This window comes from Diceros bicornis, chromosome 2, assembly GCF_020826845.1.
Source record: "Diceros bicornis minor isolate mBicDic1 chromosome 2, mDicBic1.mat.cur, whole genome shotgun sequence".
In the NCBI taxonomy this organism is placed as follows: Eukaryota; Metazoa; Chordata; class Mammalia; order Perissodactyla; family Rhinocerotidae; genus Diceros; species Diceros bicornis.
Window position 1 is genome coordinate 20,737,693 of NC_080741.1, and position 24,748 is coordinate 20,762,440.

The 24,748-nt window shown below is 41.3% G+C and overlaps 1 protein-coding gene across 1 annotated transcript in view; it reads right to left on the reverse strand.

Moving 5' to 3' along the window:
- NEK11 (NIMA related kinase 11) overlaps positions 1–24,748 on the reverse strand; it is a 226,080-nt gene that overhangs the window by 52,769 nt on the left and 148,563 nt on the right. The window contains exon 15 of the mRNA XM_058553246.1: positions 10,429–10,489. Coding sequence (XP_058409229.1) covers positions 10,429–10,489 — 61 coding nt within the window. The remainder of the gene's footprint in view (positions 1–10,428; positions 10,490–24,748) is intronic.

The following is a 24,748-nucleotide window of genomic DNA, read 5'->3' on the forward strand; positions in this document are numbered from 1 at the left end:
TTTTTATTTATTTCCACTCTATATTATTTCCTCCCTTCTACTTGCTTTGGGTTTAATTTACTCATCTTTTTCTAGTTTCTTAAGGTAAGACATATATTTCAGATGCTCAATAGGTGGAAGTTAAAATCAAAGGTAATGTAAATAGTAGCTCTGGTCCTTAACCCATGAAGGGCTTGCAATCAATTGCGAAGACAGGCTATCTACCTAGATAATCACCAGAAGTGCTCCTGAGTACATAAACACAAGAGATTATGTTAGGTACAGAGAATACAAAGAGGTATAATAAGGGTCTGTACCTAGCATGGTGGTTTATATTTAAGTGTTTTCATTAGACTGAGGGCCTTCTTCCAATTCAAACGTTCCATGATCTGGTTAGTATAAGACATCCCCAGACCACCCACGGGCAGAGACTTAGTTGGGAAGGCAATACTTATACTAACAAAGATAAAGAGCAATCAAAGGGACCAAATGTGAAGAGGCAAATGGTAGGGACCAATAATAAATGCTACAGGCATTACAGAACATCAGGCAAAATCATCCTGAAGTCTCTTTCCCCACCTGTGAAATATAGGATGATGAGCTTCATAACACTTGATACCACCCCATGGAGATGTTTTGACAATGAAATGAAAAAAAATGATATGGCGAGACATTAAACAACTAGAAGCTGTGTTTCTACGAGAGTGCAAAGCACAGCTCGTAACAATAACATTGTCAGGATATCTCCTACTTCTGTGGTCTCTCACCAGCAGAGCTATTTTCCCCGAAGGAGCAACAGCTTGATGATTCTGACCTCTCACCAGCAGAAAGAGATTCTTCTCTCATTTCTTCCAAAATTTCCCTTTACTCATTTCAGTTGCTGGACAAATGACCTTGATTGTAAAACAAAACCCTGCGTTTGCCCTCCCTGCTGAAGATCCTTCCATGAGGGTCATAAAGAGCTGATGCAGGGGCTGTAGGGGTGGATATTTTGGCAAACAAGATCTCACGGAAGCACCTGGGACATTGCTCACTCAGGAATCCTTGCAAACTCTGTCCTTGGTGTACAAAACGTTCAGAATGCTCCTTCAACTCCCCTCTTTCCCTCAATTTCCTAAGGAATACTGAAGAAAGAACAGGTACCTGATAGGCACCCATCTTTGCCAAATTATTGCAAAGGCATATCCTCATGGCCATATTTCTCCCCCTACTTGTTAGAACAGCACATGATCCAAGATGTGCCTAGGGATTGGCAAACTTTTTTTGTACAGAGCCAAGTAGCAAATATTTTAGACTTTGCAGGCCAAACAATCTTTGTTGCAACTAAACTCTACTGTTGTAGCTGAAAACAGCCATAGGCAATAAGTAAATGAATGAGCATGGCTATGTTCCAGTAAAATTTTATTTACGAAAACTGGTATTGAGCCAGATTTGGCCTGTGGGCGGTAATTTATCGACCCCTGGCCTAGATGATGGAGAATCATCATGATTCTGAGCTGGAGGTGACCACAGACCTTTTGAAGACAAATTCCCTCGTCTTATGGATAGGGAAACTGAGGCCAGGAGAGGCTGCATGGCTTACCCAAGATCACAGAGCTATCAGGGAAGGGGCAAAACCAGGACTAGAACCATGGTTTCCTGACTCCCGGATGAGTGCTCTCTCTAGTCCCCCTCAGGAGTGCCGCATCCAAATAAGGATTTTCACATGCTGATTTTGAAAAGTCAGGAGAGCATCAAATAAGGATTTTCACATGCTGATTTTGAAAAGTCAGGAGAGCATCAGACAAAACCCTCTTCCAAAGGCTGAAATTTGGGGAGAACATTACCTCTGTCATCTCATTTCTCCACCTCTCTGGATGATGGCCCCATGGCTTGGTATAAGAGTAGCCGTGAACTAGCGGGCACTGTGAAAGCCATTCCACTCTGCTCAGAGGCTTAGTTGACCCACATCTTTGCAAAGATTTTTCCTTGAGCCTCTCCTGTGATGACAGTAAACCTCAGGATGTCACTAAAATTGCCTAAGAATCTGAAAAGCAGGCTGGTCTCTGTCTTCACTGTGTTACCCCAACACCCCAGAGATGGAGACGCACCACTCAGATTTCCCTTCAAGAAAGAGCTTATTGTCCAGCTGCTGGGAGTGCTGGAGACAGACACCCTCCACCAGTGGCCCCTTCAGGAACCGCCTCAGCTGCAGGAAGCTGCTTTGCCCAAGATCATGCCCTTCCCCTGTGGCCCACATTTAATAACTAATGACAGTAGGTAGAAAACCTGGCCATCTTGGCCTATGCATACAATTCTGATGAGTCCAGAGCTCCCCATGGGTTGGGGCAAGGATTGTCAGGCCTGCATTGCTGCTCAGCTTCTCCCTCTGCTTCATCCTGCTTCCTTCTGCTCCCGTCCATGGGGGGTCAATCCTAAGGGCACTCCCAAATAAATGTCCTGCCCCACTCAACTCTGTGTCAGAGGCTGCTTCCAGAAGAACCCAAGCCATGTCACATGGCTACTGGGGTTGGAGAGAGAGTAGGGGCATGGAAAGGGTTGTCTTGGTGCCTTCAACAAGCTAAGTGTTTGATAAGAGTGACAATAAAAACGACGATGTAACCATCTCTAGCGCCCCCCCCCCCCCCACCATCCCCAGGTCTTTCAGAGAAGTGTTTCTATAGGCACAGGTCAAAAGCCATGGCCTAAGGAAGTTGTTGCCAACCCTGCAGCAGCAGCTGTGTCTAAGCCAAACCACATGAGGAGGCTGGAGAAGAAAGCAGACAGGAGGAAAGGGGAAGCAGATGGTCCAGGAGAGAATTACCTCCAGATGCTTCTAGTAGGAAGGGAGCCAGGGCACATTAGGATGAGCATGTGAGCTGCCTTAGAGGACTGGGGTTTGAATCCTGACTCTGTGATGTTGGGTAAGTTACAAAACTTCCGTAACTCAGTTTCCTCACCTTACAAAAAAAATCTGCCTTTTAGGGCCCTCGTAAAGCTTAAATGAAATGATCTATAAAAAGGTGCTTTGTTGTTGGAAAAGGCCGGAGGTAAACTTACACTGCCTCCCTCGTCTCCATGGCACCCCCCCCAGTGCTCTGTACAGGGCAGTTTCTCAATAAATAAACAGCACCCCACTGCCTCCACCAAAATTAAATTATTTGGAAAAAAAGTGGACCAGCCTGGAAAAGAAAACTTGCTACTCATAGGGGAGACGATAAATACCAGGAGATAGGAAATAAATAAACTTTCTATTTTTACTGCATAGTTATTTCACACAACAAATATGCAACTGAATTGTATGGAAGATTAAAACAACAGGAGGGATTCAGGGATTTGCAAATGTTCATTTTTTTTTTTTAATGTACCAGAAGAGGCCTCTAAGAATAGCACCTATCAGTTTTTTTGTTTTTTTAAAAAGAGTGTCTCTATTTGGATTGACATGGAGCAATGAAATGTGGATAAAGGCTAGGAAGAGCTTTGTGAAAGCCAGACCATAACTTTTTCAGTTGTGCTTACCCTGTGGTCACAGTAGCCAGGGTTTGGGGAGTTTAATTATTCTAGGCGGCAAACGTGGAGAATCTTAGGTTTAGAAACAAAACCTGCTTTTCTCTAACAGCAGGTTGGGCCGGCTTCAAGACTGACTAAAATACTTAAGATATTTAATATAAGTATTTATATTTATAATATTTTTGTATCTAAATTTTATATTTATAATATTTATAATAAGTATTCCCTCTTCTTTTAGTAGAAAAGAATCACAGAAGTCATGCATGTTTGCTACAGACAGAAGTGGAAAGCTGCTCAGAGAACCATGATTAACACTATGGTATTTCCGTGTGTGTGTGTGTGTGTGTGTGTTTGGATGTGTGTGTATGTATCAACTACAGTTTTGTATACCTTTCATGCCTATGAATATGTAACTACATCATCATTTTTTAATAAACTGTAAAGAACTTCTTTGTTCTAGATATACTAGCCCCCACTGCTAGGCACTTATTTTGATTCTAATTTTTCACTGTTGTAAACATTGCCATGAGAATCCTTGTACGTTTATCTTTACACACAACTCTGATTATTTCTTCAAGATAAACTCCTAGTCATAGACTTGATGGGTCAAAAATATTTCTTTCAGGTTAGTATAAGTGAAATGTTGAAAGAAAACTTTTTTCTAAGTTATAATTAACACTCTCTTTGCGGGGTCATAAATATATTAAAAATTCAATGTGAGGCACTTTTATTAAAAATTTGATTCAATTTATTAAAATTTGTCAAAAACAAGCATTTTCTTTATAGAGCCTTAGCTGGAGTGACAGCACTTTCTTCCCTGATTTCCTAGCTCAGTGGTTCTCAAAGTACAGTTCCTGAGCCAGCAGCATCAGCACCACCCGGGGAACTTGTTAGAAATGCAGATTCTCAGGCCCCAGCCTGGATCTACTGAATCAGGATCCTTAAGAGTGAGGCCCAGCGATCTGTGATTCTGATGCTGCCTCACTCATCTGGTGCTCGTTACTTCCGGCCTGAAGTTCTAGTCATTTGGTCTAAAGATGTTGACACTCCTAATACCCTAGAAGTTCTCTGAAAACATACTGTGTCTGATATTCCTTTGTGTACCCTACAATGGTTCTGTGCCAGGAAATGCTCAATAAACGTTTCATCATTAAGCAATCTGCAGGTGAATGCAGCCTTACTCACATTTCTAAGTTTTCACATAAATAACCTAATAGTACTTCTAAATGAACTGGATATGAAATCCTCTACCCTAGCAAATAGGTGGACAATCTTCCTCTCTGTTGGTGACAGTTTTACTGAGCCAACCAGAAGTGGCCTCAGAAAGCAATTGGTCTGGAATATAATTACTGCCAGAAAGAACAGCTCAATATTGTCTCTTCAAGAACAGGTACTCTCTAAAGTTCAAATGGCCAGGTTAATTTGTTCACTTACTGGGGCCCTGTAACAGCCACCTCGCCCAGGAAGGCACATCGATGGCCATCTGTGCTGCATGCAATCAGACACACCCTAGAGCTTTACTGAGCCCCTTCTGGGACTGAGATGGACGATAGCGGGTCTGTGTCCCAACCATCTCTTCTAAGCTGAATGCTGTGGAATTCCAGTGTCAGCTGAGCACTCCACTAAGCAGATCCAGACCAAGTGTTTTGGTTCTGCAGGCTGGCACTTCACGTAGCCCACCACTAGCTGGCACTACTCTGTCCTCTATTCAGGTAAGAACCCAGGACAAGTTCTCACCTTTCATTACAGTGTCAGTCCTGACAACTGCTGCCTGGAGCACATGGCTCCCTTTACAGTCAGCAGCACAGAAGATAAATTGAAAAATAATTACCTCAAATCATCTACTCCTTCTGGTGAAAGCCAAAAGGGGAAACAGTTCCACAAGATACTGCAAGGGCCACCTCTCCTTCCACATTTCTAGGCATTAAGTTCTATCCTCATAACAAAAAAGTTCATTACTGGAGTAATATACAGAAGGTTCTTTGCTAAGAGTATACTACTAAGAATGATCAATAATATTGTTTTAGGGATTTATTTATACTACAAAGCCTTCTTCCTGCTCCCTTCTCATCACCACACATCTGCCAAATGAATGTGTCTAGCAGACACATAGCAAGTTCTCTGTAGACTGCCAGTAATTTTGAATCTATTGCATCCTTTTGAGTTTTAAAGAACTTATTAAAAAAACTATTAAATTTCTATAAGACATATACAGAAAGGTTAGTGATAACCAGATATTGTGTATCCACATCAAAATAATCCAAGTTGTTTCTGATCCAAAATATCCCTCCTCTCCTCCAAATGTGGTGGTTTCAATGTGTCAGTAACGAAAGAAAACACTATGTTGAAAGCACTCTAATTATTATGAGAAATTCTTTTCTGTCAAGGTGAAAAGCACAATAGTGCAAGGTTAAATGGCTGTCAGTCATCCCTACATTTAATGGCTTAGAGTTTGAAGAGCTTAAGCAAAGGAAGTTCCTAAGGGACTCAGAAGCCCTGATGCCTGGTCTATATCAGTCACATTGTTTAGTGGAGATTAAATAGCTATTACCAAGGTTCAATGGAAGAACAATTGGGGTAACAATTTTCAAAAAGCCTAACTGATCAGACATATCAACACACTAAAAAATTCTTAATGGGCAGAGAGGTTTTGAAGTATCTCTTGTACTCTAATTACTTCTGTGACAACATACAGTTTGAATCTACAAAACAAGCCTTTTTATAAATATAGTTTACTAAGGACTCGTATCATTCTGCTGATGACTTCTCTCTAGAAGTACAACTAATTTCCAAAACATTAAAAAGTATTAAACTTCATATGTTGCCTTGGTTCATAATAAGGTTATTAAGAAATACGGAGACAGAATTTTCCCTACTAAATTCAATGAAAAGGAAGACAGAGGTCGTCTTCTGTCCTTCTGAGTAGTGATGGGCCTGAACAGTTGCTATAGTAACACCATCTGTTGTCTGTGTAATGAGAGCCCATAACCAGTTCCCCATCTCAAGTTATTCTTTTCAAAGCATCCTTCTTACTGTTTTTAAAAGTGATCTTTTCTCATCATGCTTAAGAAACCAATGGTATCCTAACCTACATGATAAAGTTCAAGCTCCTTAACCTGGCACACGAGATTCTCCATGGCCTTGGCTCTATATAACCAGGTCTGCTGATCCCTTCCTCACACCTTACATTCCAGCTGCACCAAACTTCTCGATAGTTACATAAATATATGCAGTTGTTTCATACCTCTGAGCCTTCATATTGCTTGATCCTTTCTAGAGACTACTTCCCCTCCTGACCACTTGGCAACTCTACTCATCTTTCTATTCATTCACCAAATGATTATTGAACAAGTGCTATGTGTTAGATTCTGAGAACACTACAGCGAATGAGATCTTGTCCTGCCCTCACAGACATAGGAAATTACAAACCTTGCCCTCCTCTGGGAAGCCTTCCCCAGGCTGCACCCCCATAGGGGACCCTTCTCCTCCTTGTTCACAGAATGTGTTGTCCTCATCACAGTCCCCTGTATGTAACTGCCTCCTTGACTAAACTGGGAGCTTATTAAGACAGGGACCTTGTTTTCTTCATCACTCTGTGACATCTGGCTTATTACTATGTGCTTTATAAACATTTGTAGGGAAGAAAGGAGGGGGGAAAAACACAGGCTACACATTTAAACCACAGAAATTTCATGTTTTAAAGTATCTGCCCTCAGTGTAATGTTTTAAAGTATCTGCCCTCAGTGTAATGGTCACTGCATACATTTTTGGCCGGCCCCCATGCCCTCAATTCTGGCCTTTCCTGCTACCTTTTAAATTTCTTCTCTCCTTCCCTCTCCTAATTCCACCTGGGATCACTCAGCAGCCTGTTCGTGGCTGGCCTTGCTTCTTGTACTCCACAGGCAATTTCAGGGGGAATTTAGGGCTTCAGAAATGAGGTGCCTCCTTTTGGGACAGTATGTCTTCCATGTGTGAAAGAAGCACCTAGTGGGTGCTCTCTGGTATTGTTACAAAGCTTTGCACTGTTCATCCAGGACCCCACCTGGTGGCTGGGACCATGTTCTAACTAGGTCTCAACATCTGAGCCCTCATACAGTGCCTGGAGCCCACCAGACCTCTCTAAATGTCTGATGCAGATGCTGAGGATGAGGCAAAAATACAATACTGGTTCCAAGGAAGCTCAGTAGTCTTGTATACAGTGCCAGATAGCCCAGCACACACTGACAGCACTACAAAGAAACAGAAAATCTAGAAAGAAGCAATTTTCATTTTAGCTTATAGGCAAGTTCTCTATAATTTTAAGAAATTAAATTTTTATTTTATACTTCAGTAATTTTTTGTTTGAATTATAAATTGGCGTGGGTGTGCACGATAAGAATTTCAGGGCTTAAGGACTTTAATGCCATTATTTTCAAAGTTTGGTCTGGACCCAGAACATCAGCATCCCTTGGGAACTTGTTAGAAATACAGATTCTTGGGCATGCACAAGACCTGCATTTTCACAAGCGCTCTAAGTGATTCTGATGCATGATCAAGTGTGAGAAGCGCTGACTGAAAGGCTTTAAAATGACCTGGATGTATAGAGGACACTAATATACTGAACTTGGAATTCAAAAGGGCACCTTCTAATTCAGGATCTCTTGAAGTTACACAAATGCTAACATTCATCCTCTCCACTCTCCAGTGATATAAGAAGGGAAAATATCACTGTCCCTGTCTTAAATAGAAATAAAACTAAATCTGGGGTTGGGGATGGGGTCAAACCACTGCACACAACATTTTCAGGGCCACAAAGTTAAAACTTTCTTGGTCCAAATAACCAGAAAGGACATTTGCATTTCTGTTGTTCTTTTCTCTCTTGTTGAAGGTTAGGAGAAGCTCTTGAAGATGTCTGTGGAAGATACTTAGCATCTTAACATGCTCAACGGGCAACTGGACATGTCCAAAATGCATAGGCTGATACCGAGTGTGAGCAAAGCCTAGCTCAATTTCATTTTTACGTGACAAGTCTTATACTCTGATATATTTGAGTTTAAGTTGTCCCTTGGATCCTGTTAACATTCTGACATACACTAACAAGCATGGTGCCAAATAACATCTAACTGTTGCTGTAGCTGGTGAATCTCCCAAAAATGTAAGCAAAACAGACACTGGCTACCTGAGCGACCTCATCCCCTGTAAGACTATGTGAGGACATTTCTTCACGGCTTCTGTGGAATGAGAGAAGCGCCTGGAGTCCTGAAAGTAATAAAATTCTCACCTGCAATGAAGGTCCCGCTGTGAGTACCTCCCCACACAGGTATTTCAAAAGCATGCCCCCCATCTTCCCAGTGTCTCCTAGGCTACCCCTCACCCTCGCTTCCTTCCCACACACATCTTAAGCACTTAGCTTTCACCTTTCTCTGTTTTCTAAATCACCACTCATCCATCTGCTTTCTATCTCCTCAAATTCACTAACAGCTCTCACTTGCTCCCATCCCCCCTCCTGTTCCCTTTGTTCCTGTAGTTTATATCAGCTTTATTCCTTTTCTGTCACTTTAGTGGAGTTCCAGACAGAGATAAATGTGTATTTTTATTCCATGTTTCTAATGCTCATTTTTATAAAATTATACAGTCTAGAAGAGAAGTTAGATATCATCTATCCAATCCAATGTTAATTTTTTTCTTTTTTTTGTAGGAGAGTCTATCTTTTTCAGGACATAATCTTATACAGAAATCTAATCTATAAAACAGATAAGAGTGAAACTATTTTGGTTGAAGCTGGTAAAGGAGCAGGGTCTGCATCTCATTTCTCTTAAAAATATCTGTGAATGGCCTCTTCTGCACCAGACCCCGTGTTCGAGTCTGGAGAAAAGGAGATGAACAGTGCAGACAGAGTTTCTGGCCTCACGCTGCTCGGTGCACCTCCCCTGGCCTGCTCCTGGAGGTCCCCAAGGAACCCAGTTTGAAAATTATGGATCTAATCTAACTGAGGTCCAGAGAGGGAAAGTGACTTGGTCAAAAGAAAGCCTTCTTGGTCTTGAAGTTCATACTTGGGAGTTAAACGTACCTAACAAGTGTTACTGATGTGTAACTGAACAGATCAGAGGGTGATGGTCAGAAGAAAAATATCAGGGAGCTGTGTTGTGAATGAGACTTTGCACACAAAAATGTGGAATAAGCTAGAAAAAGGTTAAAAATTGTGCATAAAGCTGCTAATAAAATAGTGGTGAATGTTTGCAAACTGAAAACTTAATCTTTATTCCCGCCATCCCCTTTGAAGAGATTGCTTTTGGTCACGCAATTAAAAAATTTTAAATAAAAACTCACAATCATATTTCAAAGAAAAATAAATCCCAGCCCTTTTCACCCAGGACCTGTAAGAATATCCTCTGCTATTCTATCCATGTCAAGTGACAATTTATTGTCTAGTGCTAGAAGTTATCACAGTTGGGCTTTTGGGATTAAAAAAGAAGAAGAAACTAAGAAATAGGATTTTATCCTTGAAGCACAGCAATCCCATTTATCGAGACAAACAATGCTAAAGAAATTTCAGCTTTGTTTTTTATACCAAATCTCTTCTCATAACTGACTGACCTTCAGAGTGATAGTCCTTTCAGCTTGACTGAATGCAATCTGTTTCTACAGGACGAGGGAGGTAGGGAGAGTCCTCTTCCAGGAAACCTATAAAACCCATTATTAGACACTGCTAGGCTACCATTTGATCACTATGGACCACTGAATTTCAATTATTTCATCCTTGGAGACTGAGGGTTACTTACAATAATAATAAACAATTCTTGGAGATTCCTGGCCCTTGGGCCAGACATTCAACCTCTGTTGGCCTCAGTTTCCTCATCTTTAAATGAGGAAGTTAGACTGAAATATCTGTCAGATTCCTTCCAAGCTTTCTACCTCTTGGATATTCCATTAGAATCAGTAAGTATCACTATATTTTGGAATCTGAAGAAACTTACTCACCTAGAGAGGTGCAACCCAGGACATTTTCCAAACACCTGACCAGTGCTTCAATATCACTGTCCTGTCAAAACAAGAGAGATTTACTTCCCTGTATGGAAGAATATTTAATGACATGGAAAAATGTTTTTGCCACATTTAGGCAAAACAAAACACACAAAAATCTGGTTGCAAAATTATTTTACAGTATGATCCCATTTTTTTTATTGATGTTTTAATAGTTTTTAACATTGTGAAATTTTGGGTTGTACATTTTTGTTTGTCCATCACCATACATATGACTCCCTTGTGCCCACCCCCCATCCCCATTGCCCCTGGTAACCACAATAAAGTTTTCTCTGTCCATGTGTTGGTTTATATTCCACATATGAGTGAGATCATACAGTGTTTGTCTTTCTCCTTCTGGCTTACTTCACTTAACATAATACCCTCAAGGCCCATCCATGTTGTTGCAAATGGGATGATTTTGTCTTTTTTTATGGCTGAGTAGTATTCCATTGTATATATATACCACATTTTCTTAATCCAATCGTCAGTTAAGGGACACTTAGGTTGCTTCCACTTCTTGACTATGGTGAATAATGCTGCAATGAACATAGGGGTTCATAAGCCTCTTTGGATTGTTGATTTCAGCTTCGTTGGATAGATTCTCAGTAGTGGGATGGCTGTGATCCCATTCTTTTAAAGAAAAAATATCTATATCTATCTATATCTACATCTATCTACATCTATCTATATCTACATCTCTCTCTTCCTCCATATCAGTCTGTAGATGTACTGTTCTATCTCTCTGATGGGAAAAACATACAGTAAAAATGTTAACAGTGGTTTTGACTACAAGGTGTGATTACAAGTGATCCTTATTTTCTCCTTTGTGTGCTTATGTCTTTTCTAAATTTTCTATAATAAACAAACATTACTTATTTAATCTACAAAATTTCATTCTATTAGAATGAAAAAATAGTTTTATTTAATCTATAATCTACTCAGTACAACAGGAATCAAGTGAATATTTTTTCCTAGAGAGTGTCTCTCAGTCTTCAATTTGTGTTTTTCAAAGAGTCACAAATCTAAGAATTGCACTTCTTATTTACCCTAACCCTCAATAAGAGTCAGACATCCCCATGAGGGTTGGGGGGGATCCAGGACTGTATTTGATAACAAATATTGTCTTTAATACAAAATATACCTGTCCTCTACCCAGGAGGCTGGAAATATCCAAAACAGCATCATAATGATCTGGGAAAATGGAACTTTTTAATTATTTTCAGGGTTGTCATTATACCAAAATTAATAATTTATGGCTCACCTGCTCCATTTCAAAACAAGCAACACATATTATATTGCTGTAATTGTGGATTTTAGAAAAACATACTATAGCATAATAGACTAGTCTAAAACATTACATAAATGTGTTGGGTTTCATTTTATAACATCTGGCGGGGTTTGGGCAGCCACTTTTTATGCATGTGGTAAAACCCAGTATCATGTCATGTTCCAACATATAGAAGAGGCAACGATGAAGAAGGCATGCCTGGTCAATGCTAGTCAATGCGGCCAAAGCACTAACTGAAGACCCCCAGTGCCCAGCCCAGGAATAAGGAGGTAGGCACCAGGCCCAGAAACAGAAGAAGAAAAAGCGAGTCCCTTCTTTCTTCTGCACCCTCGTGGTCTCCAAACTTAACAGGGACGGCCTTAAGTCAGAGAGGATCTCGGCAGAGACATCCTCTGCTGGAAGAAAAGCAAAGCACCCATTGGCATACACAGATGATAACACCAACCAGGCAAGCCCGGTTCTAAGCCTGGCTCCTCCAAGACGTGTGTTGGCCTAGGCCAAATGCCTTGACTTCCCAGGTCTTGGTTTCTGCATCTGTAAAACTAGGGGGTTGAAACAGATGATGGTTAAGAAGACTTCCAGCTCTAAAACCCTGTTCTTCCAGCTAAAGAGCTAGAGGGACAGTGAGTGTGGTAGGTTTTCAAAGATAGTTACAACAATCCCTCCCACCCCTGTGCTCCTAAGTCATTCCTCACATTGAGAGGTAAAGTCTCTTTCCCCACCCCGTGAGCTGGCCCTGTAATTTGCTTTGGGCCACAAAATATGGCAGAAGTGATGCTGAGTGACTTCTGTAACTAGGCCTTAAGGGGCCATGAGCTTCCATTGTCACTCCACTGGAAGCCAACAACCACGTAAAGAAGTCCATCTGTCCTACTGGAGAAATCACGTGGTGAGAGGCTCCAGAGCATGAGAGGCCACATGGAGGAAAACACAGGCCCCGGCCAACAGCCAGCACCGACTGTCCGACATGTAAGTGAGGCCATCTTGGCCCCCCAAGCCAAGCTCCCAGCTAAATGCAGCCACATGAGTGACTTTACACAAGATCACATGGAGCAGAAGAACTGCTTAGTGAGCCCAGACAATTCACAGATTCATGAGAAACAATAAATCATTGTTTCAAGCCACTAAGTTTTGGGGTGCTTTGTTACAGTAAAAGACAACTGTGACACTAAACAAATTGAGGTCACTGACCAAGTTTTTTCCATTTTTATGTCCCAGCACCTAGCACAGCCCCTGGCACATGACAAATGCTAAATGCTCATCTGTGCAGATCTCTTCCAGCTTCTGTCATTTGTAAGGAAGTAAAAGAGAAGAATGGTATCAACTCTTTGCGCTATAGTCTACCAACAGAGTGGGCCCCTTGCTCAAAGTACATCATTACGGGAAAGTAGAGGGAAAAGCACACTACTTCTTAATTCTGTGGCCTTAGTCAAGTTGGTTAACCTCTCCAAGCCTCAGTTTCCTTAATTGTAAAGTGAGGAGAATAACTGCCTCTGTCTCACTCAGGGCTATTATGAGAAGCAAATGAAATAATAAAAAGCCTTTAGTACAGTGTACAGCTCATTGGAAATACCCAATGAATGGAAGAAGAGAATTGGATAGGATGGAATGGGAAAGGGACAGAGACATAAAAGATTAAAAAGTCCCAATCACTGAGCCGGCCACAGAGCATGGAGATTCTTAATAAGCATTTGAGCTGAGTCAATGCAACAGAAACAGCGAGAACCAGAGTCAGGGCTGTAGGAAGCACCTGGATGATTGGGACACATCAACTACATCTGCCTAACGCAGAGGTTAGGGAATGCTGTACAGGGAGTGGGGAGGGCAAAATAATTCTAATACTGTAGAATGAATGACTGAATAAAGAAACACTAACTTTTTCATTAAAGTCTTAATATGTGCCATTGTTGAACCAACTTACAACTATTAACTCATTTAAACTCCACCAGGTGTATTTTCCTCCCCATTAACAGTTGAGAAAACTGAGGCACAAACAGGTTCCATAATATGACCAAGGTCACGCAACTAGTGAGAGGTGGAACAGGCAGTGTGTCTCCAGAGCCTGAACTCTTCTTAGCCACCACATTACACATACATACAACAGAAGGCAGGACTCCTAGCCCAGAGGAGCTCACGATATTGTTGGAGGAACCAGGACGAACTCAAGGAAAAGACCTAAGAACAATTCCTTGGGAGATATATATGAAATATAATGCAGTCTGAGGACAAGATGCAGTTAAAGAGGGGTTGGGTGAGGAGGGGTGGGTTCTTCATCAACAGCTTCCAACTCAAGGTTAAAAAGAACAATTTAAGCAGAACATTAGTTCTCTGTCTAAATATGGCCTCGACACAAGGGGTGTGCATTCTCATGGTGGAGCAAGCAAATACAGCCATGGCCCATGTGGGCAATCGGGACCTCTGCCAACTTCCCTTCCTGTCCCTGAAGACTGTGACCCTAGAGGTCATGGACAATGACTGAGCTGAACTTACATTCCCAACAAGGGACAAGTCATTTTCTATCTCTAGGCTGCAGATCAGAGTATTAAGACCAAATCTGCCAACTATACCCATTTAAAACCTTTTAAAATTTTGGAATAACAAGATTTACAGAAAAGTTGCAAAAGTAGTATGAAAATTCCCATAATCTTTTCACCCTGTTGTCAATATTATACCATGTTTACGTCATCATTCCCCTCATCTACACACACCAAGGTTTCTCACCCTCGGCGTTAGTGACATTTTGGGCCAAATAATTCAGGCTACTACATTGTAGGATGTTTAGCAGCATCCCTGGCCTCAGCCAACTAGATGCCAGTAAGACACTCCCATCACCCCTTCCTTCAACCCTCAGATATGAAAACCAAAAATGTCACCAGACACTGCCAAGTGTCCCATGAGGGGCAAAATTTCCCCTGGTTGAGACCCATTGATCTACATATATCTCTAGCTCTACATACAGATTTTTTCTACTGGTCAAATCCAGAACAATTTAAGGATCAGAGGAAATGATGTTAATGGATTATAAGCCATCAAATAAAATAAGATGCCAACTGTACCTTGTGACATTTAAATGAAACTTTCTCTAGTCTGACAAAGAGACAACTTATAACAAAAATCAGGTTCTACATTTTTTACATTAAACAGAATTTAGGGAAGAAGTTAAAGAGCTTGTTTTACTGTCTTACAACTTAATTTAGCAACCAATTCATTCCTAGTGTTCCAGAAATTATCATTTAATTGAACATAAATGACCCCAACAGAAATACATCCACGAGAAAATGGAGAAAAGGGAGAAAAATGGAAATGAGTGCCATGCCTCTCTAAAGATGTTTCCTGGTAATTCTATAGCATGTTTGCACTTTAGCAAGAAGTTCAGTCATGGAAAACATCATTCAGGAGTATATGATGGCTGGTGCAACGTGGGGATTATGCTGTTGATTGGAACTTCTGCATTTCCTCATTCACAATCTAAACTGATCTCTGCCAGAGCTAAGTGGCCTGAGAGAGCAACCACATCTCGCTAGATGCCAAGTTACCATGCTACCAGCCTTTAGTCATTTCAGCCAAGTGCCAGAAGGCTGATTTTAAAATGTTGTGAAAATAACCTAATGGCTCTTTTGCTGATGAATTTAAACGTTCTTCAAGTCTCCTTCCCCCATAACCATCAACCCCTCTATAACAGGAACATGCCTTAGAGGCAGGAGGAAGATTCAGCTCTGAAAAGCTGTCCACAGATTCAAGTTCAGTCAAACACCCAGATTTCTTTTTCAGAAACAGATGCAGTAATTCGGTTAATGAATTAGAAATGGATTCTGAGGGGGAAAGGGTAGCTGTTTTAAAAAGATCCAGTTGGATCTGTAATGTACATGAGAACCAGCAATGCCTGCCTAGCAGCCACAGAGAAAAAGATGATATCTCAAGGAACTTCTCCTTCTAAACAATGTTTGTATGTAGATAGTCAAAATAATACGTTCTCTAATAATTCATATTTATTTTTTAATCTGGAAAATGTAGAAAACTATCCAAAGAAAATAAATATCACCAAAAATCCTATCACCATTAAAATATATGCCCACAAAAGTATATAGACATATTTAGTCAGTCTTTTCTACATAGATCTATCTTTTAAATATTTGAGATTATACTATATACGTATGGTATACATACAGTACACAGACACACATACACTCTTGTTTGGACTTTCATACCATGCTACTAAAAATTCTTCAGAAACATAATTTTAATAGTTGCACAATATTGCACTGTAAAGCCATACTATATTTATTTATCCATGCCCCTATCATTTGGACATCTAGCTTGCTTCCATTTTTTTTGGTGTAAATGATATTGCAATGACTATCTTTGCACATAACTCTTTGCCCCATGTTTACTATTATTTCTTTAGGTTAGCAATTCAGAAATGGAATTATTGGGCCAAGATAACACTTAGAACATTTAGAAACCCTCCTCTTTCTCTGCTCTTGCCCTTTTCTTCACACTCCCATACATCCCAAGTAGTGCATTTTCTCCACAAGGAGCTACAATACCTTCATAGTCTTTTCAGCCTCCTCTCTATTAAAATCTGCTTTCTCTCAAGAAAAGATATGATCCATTAAAGCCAAGAAGATTGATAAGGCTCGTGTGTTATCTCAGGATATTCATGTTTCAATAACGGATATCACCTCATATCAGAGAAACTAATTTCTAATAGGAGAAGTTGACGCAGCAGCAAGCAGGCATGTCAAATCTCTTTCCACTTTCTCTCCTACTCAGTGTGCTCCAGCCACATTGGTCTCCTTTCTTCAAACACACCCAGATCCTTCCCACCTTGGGGCTTTCTCATTGGCCAAGAATGTCCTTGCCTCACATTTTTACATGACTGTCTTTCCCATCCTTCTGATCCCAACTTTATGTCACCTGCTCAGAGATTCGCTAAGCATTTATCTAAATTAGGTTTCTGCCACCACTTTGGTCACCCCATCACAGTGCCCTGTTTATTTCTTTTGATGCACTTATCCAAAGATAAAATTAATGTTTTGTTTGTTATTATTTGCTTCATGAGGGCAGGGACCATGCCTGTTGAGTCATTATTAACTCAGAGCTGGGCACACAGGAGGCAAGCAATGAGGTTTTTTTGAATAAGTTGATGAAAGAAAAACATATATCCGGACCACAAACAGTCAAATAAAATATTCCTCTCCGTTTACACCTCATCATACAGATTTTACTTAAACTCATAGCTTCTCAACCTTGTGAAAACTTTGAATACATTCTTCCCATTAAATTCTTTCAGAAGGTTGTATTTGCAGAGCTTTCTTCCAAGCCAGCTGACTGTGCATCTTCTGCATCAATCTGCCTTTTCTTCTTGGCTCCCAAATGTTCTACCATAAGACTATTTTCTGTCTGCTTCTGAGATGACCCCAGAGACAGATATGACCTCACAGGCTCCCCTCAAACTGGAGCCTCCTTTGGTGGAATCTTTGTCATGAGCCTTCTGGGAAACTTTCTGTTACTACCTCCCAAATGTCCAAAGGCAAGGAACTTCTTTCAAAAGATGGCCCCACTGTGCACTGAGGGCTTTGCTACAAGCTCTCTTTCCCTGTGACCACCACAGGGCACATTCCATTAGGCACTGTGGATGGACAACTATGGGGGTTATAGCCTCAGGCGGAGTACGTGAGTGGCAGGCTTAGAGTTTCTCATCCCCAAGTCAGCTTTGTGCTCATTAGTCTCTCTCAGGCTTTCCCTGCTTCATGGTTGGTCCTTCCTGGAGCCAGTTCACTATTCTTCCCAATCCCACATTCTAGTAAGCCTCACGTTATTCTTCCTACGGAACCTGTGAACCATGAAGAAATGGAACTCTATCGTGTTTGCCACAGATTTATCCACCTTGGCCTCAACAGAATGATTCCTCATCAACTCAACCTGCAAAACCATCCATACTACTACTATTACTAAACAATATGTACTGACATTTACCAAAGTATGTGCCAAAGAACTTTTTAAAAGGGATCTGTGAAAATATGTCTTGGAAATGCTGAATATGGTACCTTGGAGATTCATAATCCTCATGAATATATTGAAAGCCCTTCGCTAAAGATCTAAAACTTTGTTTAACTTAGTGTTTCTCAAACCTAGTTTCAGAAACTTTGACCCTGAAACCCAGCTCATTCTGTGGAAATCTCAGGAGCACTCTTCAGGAAACCCTCAGGTGGACAAATACATTAATAAAGCTTCCTGTTTTAGTTCATACATTCTAGGGTCCCCAGGTGTCTTTATTGAATTTAGTCCTGGACTGACTTCTGCAAGCTCCCTGTCCTTACTCTTTTTTTTCAAGTAAAATTTTCTGCTATAAGAACCCATATTCTATTAGACATAAGGTCCTCTGATTGGAGAAAAGATTGCTTTAGCATCTCTAAATCTAAAATGCCTTTAATTTTTCAATTCAAAAATTTCTTCAGTTCTTTCTCTGAGATTAAAAAGTAGTGCTACTTTCCCCACCATTGTCCTCAAATCACTTTATTTAAAACAATTAGCAAGCAGTAGCATTTCCTCTAGATATGTACACCCTGCTGCTTCACATTAGAATCAGGATTCTTTAGATTCTGGAGCAACTTCTAAAGAGAAGAGAAGGATGGAGCATGGTTTTGCTTTTTTCTCTGCAGAGGTTACCTGAAAGGGTTTTTATACTTTGGCTTTAGAAACACAGGTCACAGTTACCCAAAGGGATTTAGGATGAAATTGGAAAAGTATTTTTGGAATCAATAACTGTCACATTTGGCGATGGCAGTCCTGTGTCAAATCCTGTGTTAATTTGAACGATAAAATTCAGTGTGCTTCGATGAATTTCTCACTCTCTTTTTAACTGTTGACCTGTGGAGGAAAGTCTAAAGGGGGCAATGAAAGCAGTTAACAGGAAACTCGTGCATGGGGTAATTTCTACCTCACACCTGTGCTAGGGAGGATTTCCAATCTGGCTTGATGTTCCTAGGAAGTGGAAATCTTGGCCTGGTTTCTAGTCACAGATCAACTTTGGAGGCAAGGTCTGCAAACATGTGTGGCTGACAGTCTCAAAGATAATGTCATTAAAGCAGTTGATGGTTGTCTGGGATGCAACCAGCTTTCCTCCTTTTATTTGGTAGATACAGAGTTCTCCTACCCGGTGATTCTCAAATTTCACTGTGTGTAGGAATCATCTGGGGATCTGGTTAAAAATGCAGATTCTGACTCAGCAGGTCTGGAGTTGGGCTGAGATTCTGCATTTTAAAATGCTCCCAACAGCTGCTGATGCTGCTGGTCCACAGATCACAATTTGAAGAGCAAACTTTAATCAACGTGAATGACATGGGCAATGAGTTCTGTGGTAGACTTCCTCACTGAGTCTGCCACGAGCATTGTACCAAAAAGGCCTGGCTGCCTTAGAGAATTCTCATTTATTCAGTGAGTGTGAATGTTGCTTTAAACTGGGAAGAATTGTCACATGTACCTATTTTGCTGACTCACGACTTTCAACTTCAACACTATTTACCTTTTGGGCTGGGTAATTCTTTGTGTGGAGACTGTCCTGTGCACTGTAGGATGTTTAGCTTCTGTGTCCCTGGACTCTACCCACCATTAGTACCCTTCGTCCTCCAAAGTTGTGACAACTAAACATGTCTTTAGACATTTCCAAATATCCCCTGGAGGGCATAATCCCCACTGGGCTAACGTGGAATCATTTGGCGTAGGGATATTTGCTGCATTGTGTTACAGAGTATCTGAGTTCATAGACTTTTAATTGACTATAATATAGATGTATTTCACAACTCTAAGTAAAGTTACATTCATGAGAAAATAAATGATTTCCAAGAAGGACGGTTTAAGTATTAAGACTCAGACATTTCGCTTTCTCTGCACAGCTACAAGAACACGATACTTTTTCTTTGCTGAGCATTACATTTAAACTAGTGGAGTATGTGTGCAGGCACGTGTGTATACAAACAAATACATATGGGGGGGTATAACTGTATAATTTACCTTGAAACCATAGATATTAATATATTATGTACATTATACATAATATATATTTAAAACAACGGCAAAATCTCCCCTTTACACATTTCATTCAAGAAATATTTAAGGGACTTCAGTGTGTAAAGTATGGTATTAGATAGATTAGTGATGAATTAGAGGATGACAAAACTCAATTAAAAGAATCACATTTATCATTGAAGTCTTCTGGGTCAGATACTTTAATATTGTGAATCTTACATACACTGGAAATCAAAAGTTTTTTTAAAATGTTAGTTCTGAGTGAACACTTTTTTAATGTTCTGAAACCTTTGTTTGAGCCATTAAAAAAACAACCACCTGTAACCGCCAAGCACTTCTGTGGTTCCCTAGTCAACTTACTATTGATATAATTAGAGAATTCTGACTCCTAGAAAACAGAAAAATTTCCCAACCATAAAGAACTTGGTGGTATAAAAAAGCAATTTTCCAATCTAGGAAGACTTTCTATGAGCATTATATAGTTGGAATCTGAAACTCTAATAGACTCAATGGACAAAATTCTCAATAACATTCTCATATGGATACTCAATAGCAGAACGTGGTAGTGAAAATGTAGTTACAAGGTTTATACCAAACCAGAACTTCACATCTTACATTTTCATCTTTAATTTTTAGTGGCAAGCCCAAAATACTGCCATTTGTGCATATCGCAAGCATTGTTTTGTTCCTTGAAAATTCAAACGTTGATTTGAAAGTTGACAAGATGCTGTTTTGAAAATATAATCCAGCAATTATGCAACCATATTTCTACGCCAATATTCCTGCTAGAAAAAAAAGAATCTTTTTTAGCATCTATATCACCTAGGACAGTTTCAGCTACAAATAACCAAAAACCTACATAAAATGGCTTAAACAAAGGGCTGTAGTGTGTTACTTTTCAAGCATTTTCAGAGCCCCTTCTTTCTCAAAAAAGTATATCCTCACACTTTTTGGCCAGAATTGACTGCTTGTTCACGTTAAACCAATCCCTGGCAAGTGGGGTATGATGGCCAGACTGGCTGGAATGAATCAGGATTTATCCACATCATGAGGGGAGGGTGGCCACTGGCACAAAGCTGAGGCTCTGACAGATGGACCAAGGGAGAGGGGCATGCCCTAGGGGTTAAGAGCGTGGACTTAGGACAGAGGATACTGTTTGGCACAAAGCCATAGGACAGAGCTGGTGGCTCCTTTGTGGAGGCTGCCCTGAAATCGGGCAGCTGACATCTTAACTCCTATCTCACCGCCGAGGGTCGCCTTCTGCCAAGGAAAAAAGGCCTTAAGGGGTGTGTGGTGATGGGAACACAGAGGCACATCTGCAAAACTCAAACTAGAAACAAGCCCCCCGGCTCCTCGAACACTAAACGCCTCTGTCGCTGAATTCAGAATCGCTGAAACGTGACTGACAGTGTGTCCACATTTCGCTGCTAAAGCCTTGTTTACTCTGCATTATTAAAACCTTCTAACTGCAGCTGTCTCCTATTAACGCCCGGGTTCACAGCGAGTTAGCGTCTGTGGGGTTGCTTTAGGGTTTCCAAGACATTCATAGGCATCCAATGCAGAACTCTGAAGACATTCTGGATTACAGTTTGTAAATTTAAAAGATGAAGTGAAGAAGAAAGAAAGCAGGGATGACGGAGTAGCGTCATGATGCCTACCCAAGATCGTGGGCAATGGATTTTTCAGGAGCTGGTGAGGCTGGTGCTCCTTTGCTGTGGTCCGTTTCTAGAGCCAGCAGTGTGCAGGGGAGCCTGCCTCCAGTCAACCCGTCCCTCCCACAGCTCACATGCTCTTCATTAACTGCTTATCTCTTCACATGCCACATGTCCAATAGTCCAGGGAAGAAAGTCCTGCAATGTGAGCGAAGTTTATTGGAACAAAAAGAGAGAGAACTCTCATGTTCCAAAAGGTAACCCTCATGATAAATACTTCTTTATTGCAGATTACTATTTTCGACTCCAGTTCTAATTTTATTCCTATTTAAATCCCACAGAGCAAGTGGAAAACTTGGCCTTGTGTTTTATGTGTGATTTTAAATCATCAGATCATGTTCCATTTTCACACATTTTGGAGCTGTCCCTAAGGTCCCAAGCATCTCTTTTTCTAACTTTTACATTAAGTTCTATATTTACCCCAAATATCTACTCGTTGACACAGTCAGTATTTACTGGTTTGAATCCCAGCTCTGTGGATGGACTAGGTGACCTAGGTTGAAATTAGTTATTCTCTCTGCTTCACAGTTTCCTCATTTGTAAAATGAGATGGGAGATGTTAACCCCATACAGTGTGTGGGTATAGAGTGGGATAAGGCACAGGAAGGACTTAGCACGGCACCCGGCATGCTGCCAGGCAGCTCTGCTTTACTAACCGTGACTATTGTTTTCTCTGGCACGATGTGGCCCCGCGTGCTTCCAGATTAGCAGGTTATAGAGGAAGGACCACCCCCTGGCCCCCCAGATGGGTCCCACTCCTTTCCTCCTGGACTGGACACCATGACATGGTATTCACTCTCCCAGATGAGTAAAATATTCAGAAAGTAAAATTAAATTTCTCTGTATAATTGAATCACAAAATAGTGGAATGGGCCTTTGGTCTGCAAAGGCTGTTTAGGAGGATATGTCATATGTCATATTGCAGATTCTTTTGTGTCCTGTATGGTCGGGGCACCTTGACTCTGATGATAGCTTGGGGAGACAGGAATTGGTGTTGGGGTGGGAGTGTTGTCAAGAAAAGCCCCAAAAGTGCCATTCCAACTAGTTTTATCAGCTCCGTAAAAATCAGCATAAACCTCTCCACCACTCTCCCCCGGCAGCTCCAGGAGCAGCACAGCAGAGCACAGCGTAGGTCGTTGTCCCCTCGCTCCCTCATCCGCCTGTGAACCTCAGCTCATCCACCAACAGGGAGGTGGTGGAGGCTGGTGACCTCCCACCCTCCACATGAAAGGACGGCACAGACTCTGCACTTCTGCCCAGTTTTGCTCACTCTTTATCTACCCTATCACCTTCCCTCTTTTCCCTCCCTGCTTTGGTATTGGGGAAAAAATATAGATGTGATCCTAAACATGAATGGATCTAATTTAAAAGATTTAGAGACTCAAGCCTTCTACAAAGCCCAGTGTGCTATGTCCCAGAGCAAGGTTTGGCTGGTCCCAGTCTGACCAGCGATGAGCTACACTTTATTCTGGATAAGAAATGTTAGAGACAGAAGGGGGAACACCCATGACAAAATGAGAGCTGGAAGAGGGGCGGGGGTGGAAATGTCACATCAAAGTCACTCTCTTGAGCAGCACACACTGGGTCCACGGAAGGCCCGTTACCTGGAAGGAATGACATATCACACTGCTAGTATTCACTAACACCTTAGCAAGGCTGGCTGCTTTCTGGCCGGGGACCCAGGCCGGGGGGATGTTGATGGAGAAATGATTCAACGGCCTTCAATGGCTGGGCTGGCTGCTTCTTAGAACCGATGCCCTCTAAGGTCAACTCAAGACAAAAAGTGTTTCTTCCCAGGTATGAAATTAAATTAATTAAGTCAGATCATGAAAAGTAGCAGGTAAATCAGCCCCACTATTTAAACTCATGAGTTCTGGCACCTTCTATAAAAATAAAAATAAAAAAACAGTAGGAGGAGAGAGATCTGCACCTCATAATAGATGTGAGAGGCAGGCTCTTTTTTGTTTTAATGTTCATAACTCAGCACTTTTCCTAGAACTGGTCTAAATTTTCCCTTGTTTTTATCTCAGTAATTCTGTTCAGTATCGCAAGTCTTGCCAAAGGACCAGAAAATGCAGCAGCCCCTCAGCTATCCCCTTGCACCTGGTGTGTCTACTCAGTTATCACGGAGGAGGAGGGATTATAATTGTTGTGCAGGGAGAAGACCGTAGAAGGGAGTGGCTAAAAATGGAGTCAGACAGGGGCCGGCCCGTGGCGCAAGCGGTTAGGTGCGCACGCTCCGCTGTGGCGGCCCAGGGTTCGCCGGTTCGAATCCCGGGTGTGCCCCGATGCACTGCTTGTTAAGCCATGCTGTGGCGGCATCCCATATAAAGTAGAGGAAGATGGGCACGGATGTTAGCCCAGGGCCAGTCTTCCTCAGCAAAAAAGAGGAGGATTGGCATCGGATGTTAGCTCAGGGCTGGTCTTCCTCACAAAAAAAATAAATAAATAAAAATTAAAAAATGAATAAATAAAAATAGAGTCAGATAGTCCAGTTACTTATTAGCTGAGTGGCCTTGGAGAAGTTATTTGCCTCACTAAGCTCAGTTTCCTCTTGTGAAAAGTTAAGATATCACAACAATTTCATCTTTCAAGGGACCTGGGTTTTAAAGTCAGTGCTTAATATAATCATCAATTATAGAAAAAACATGCTGTTTCTTTTTTGAGCCCCAAATGAAATAGTTGACTTGTGCTTAGGGACTGCATTGTATGAAAAACATGTATCTTTAAATATTATAAGTCTAGGGCAATAATTCAAAGCAACAAGAGGTTCACAATCTGAGCGACACACAGGAACCGAGATGCAGTGGGGGGGACTCTGGATTTATAGCTCTGGGCTCATTCTTCACTCCAGGGCATTCACTGCTTGACTAAAATGGAAGGGAGAATTGCCTGAAATCTCAGCTCATGCTCTCTTCCTTTTTCCCACTCTTACCTTCTTCCTCACCTTCACCTTCTCTCTTATTTGAATTCCAGCCAGCTAAATTCTAGTTGGATGCAGTTCAACTAAAACACACACATTAAAAGGTCGTTGCAAGAATTAAAGCAATAAGGCATCTGAGGCAGCCATGGAGGTGTGCCACTCACATGACTCTTCAAGAGCATGCCTGCAGCAAGTCGTGCAGTGAGCGGCAGCCTCCAGCTGCTGTGCCTTCAGGATCCATTGCAGTGTTCAGGCTAAGGCCACACTCTTCCCAGGCAGCTCCCAGCAATGCAAGCCTGGTAGGGATTCTAGAGCCAGGCC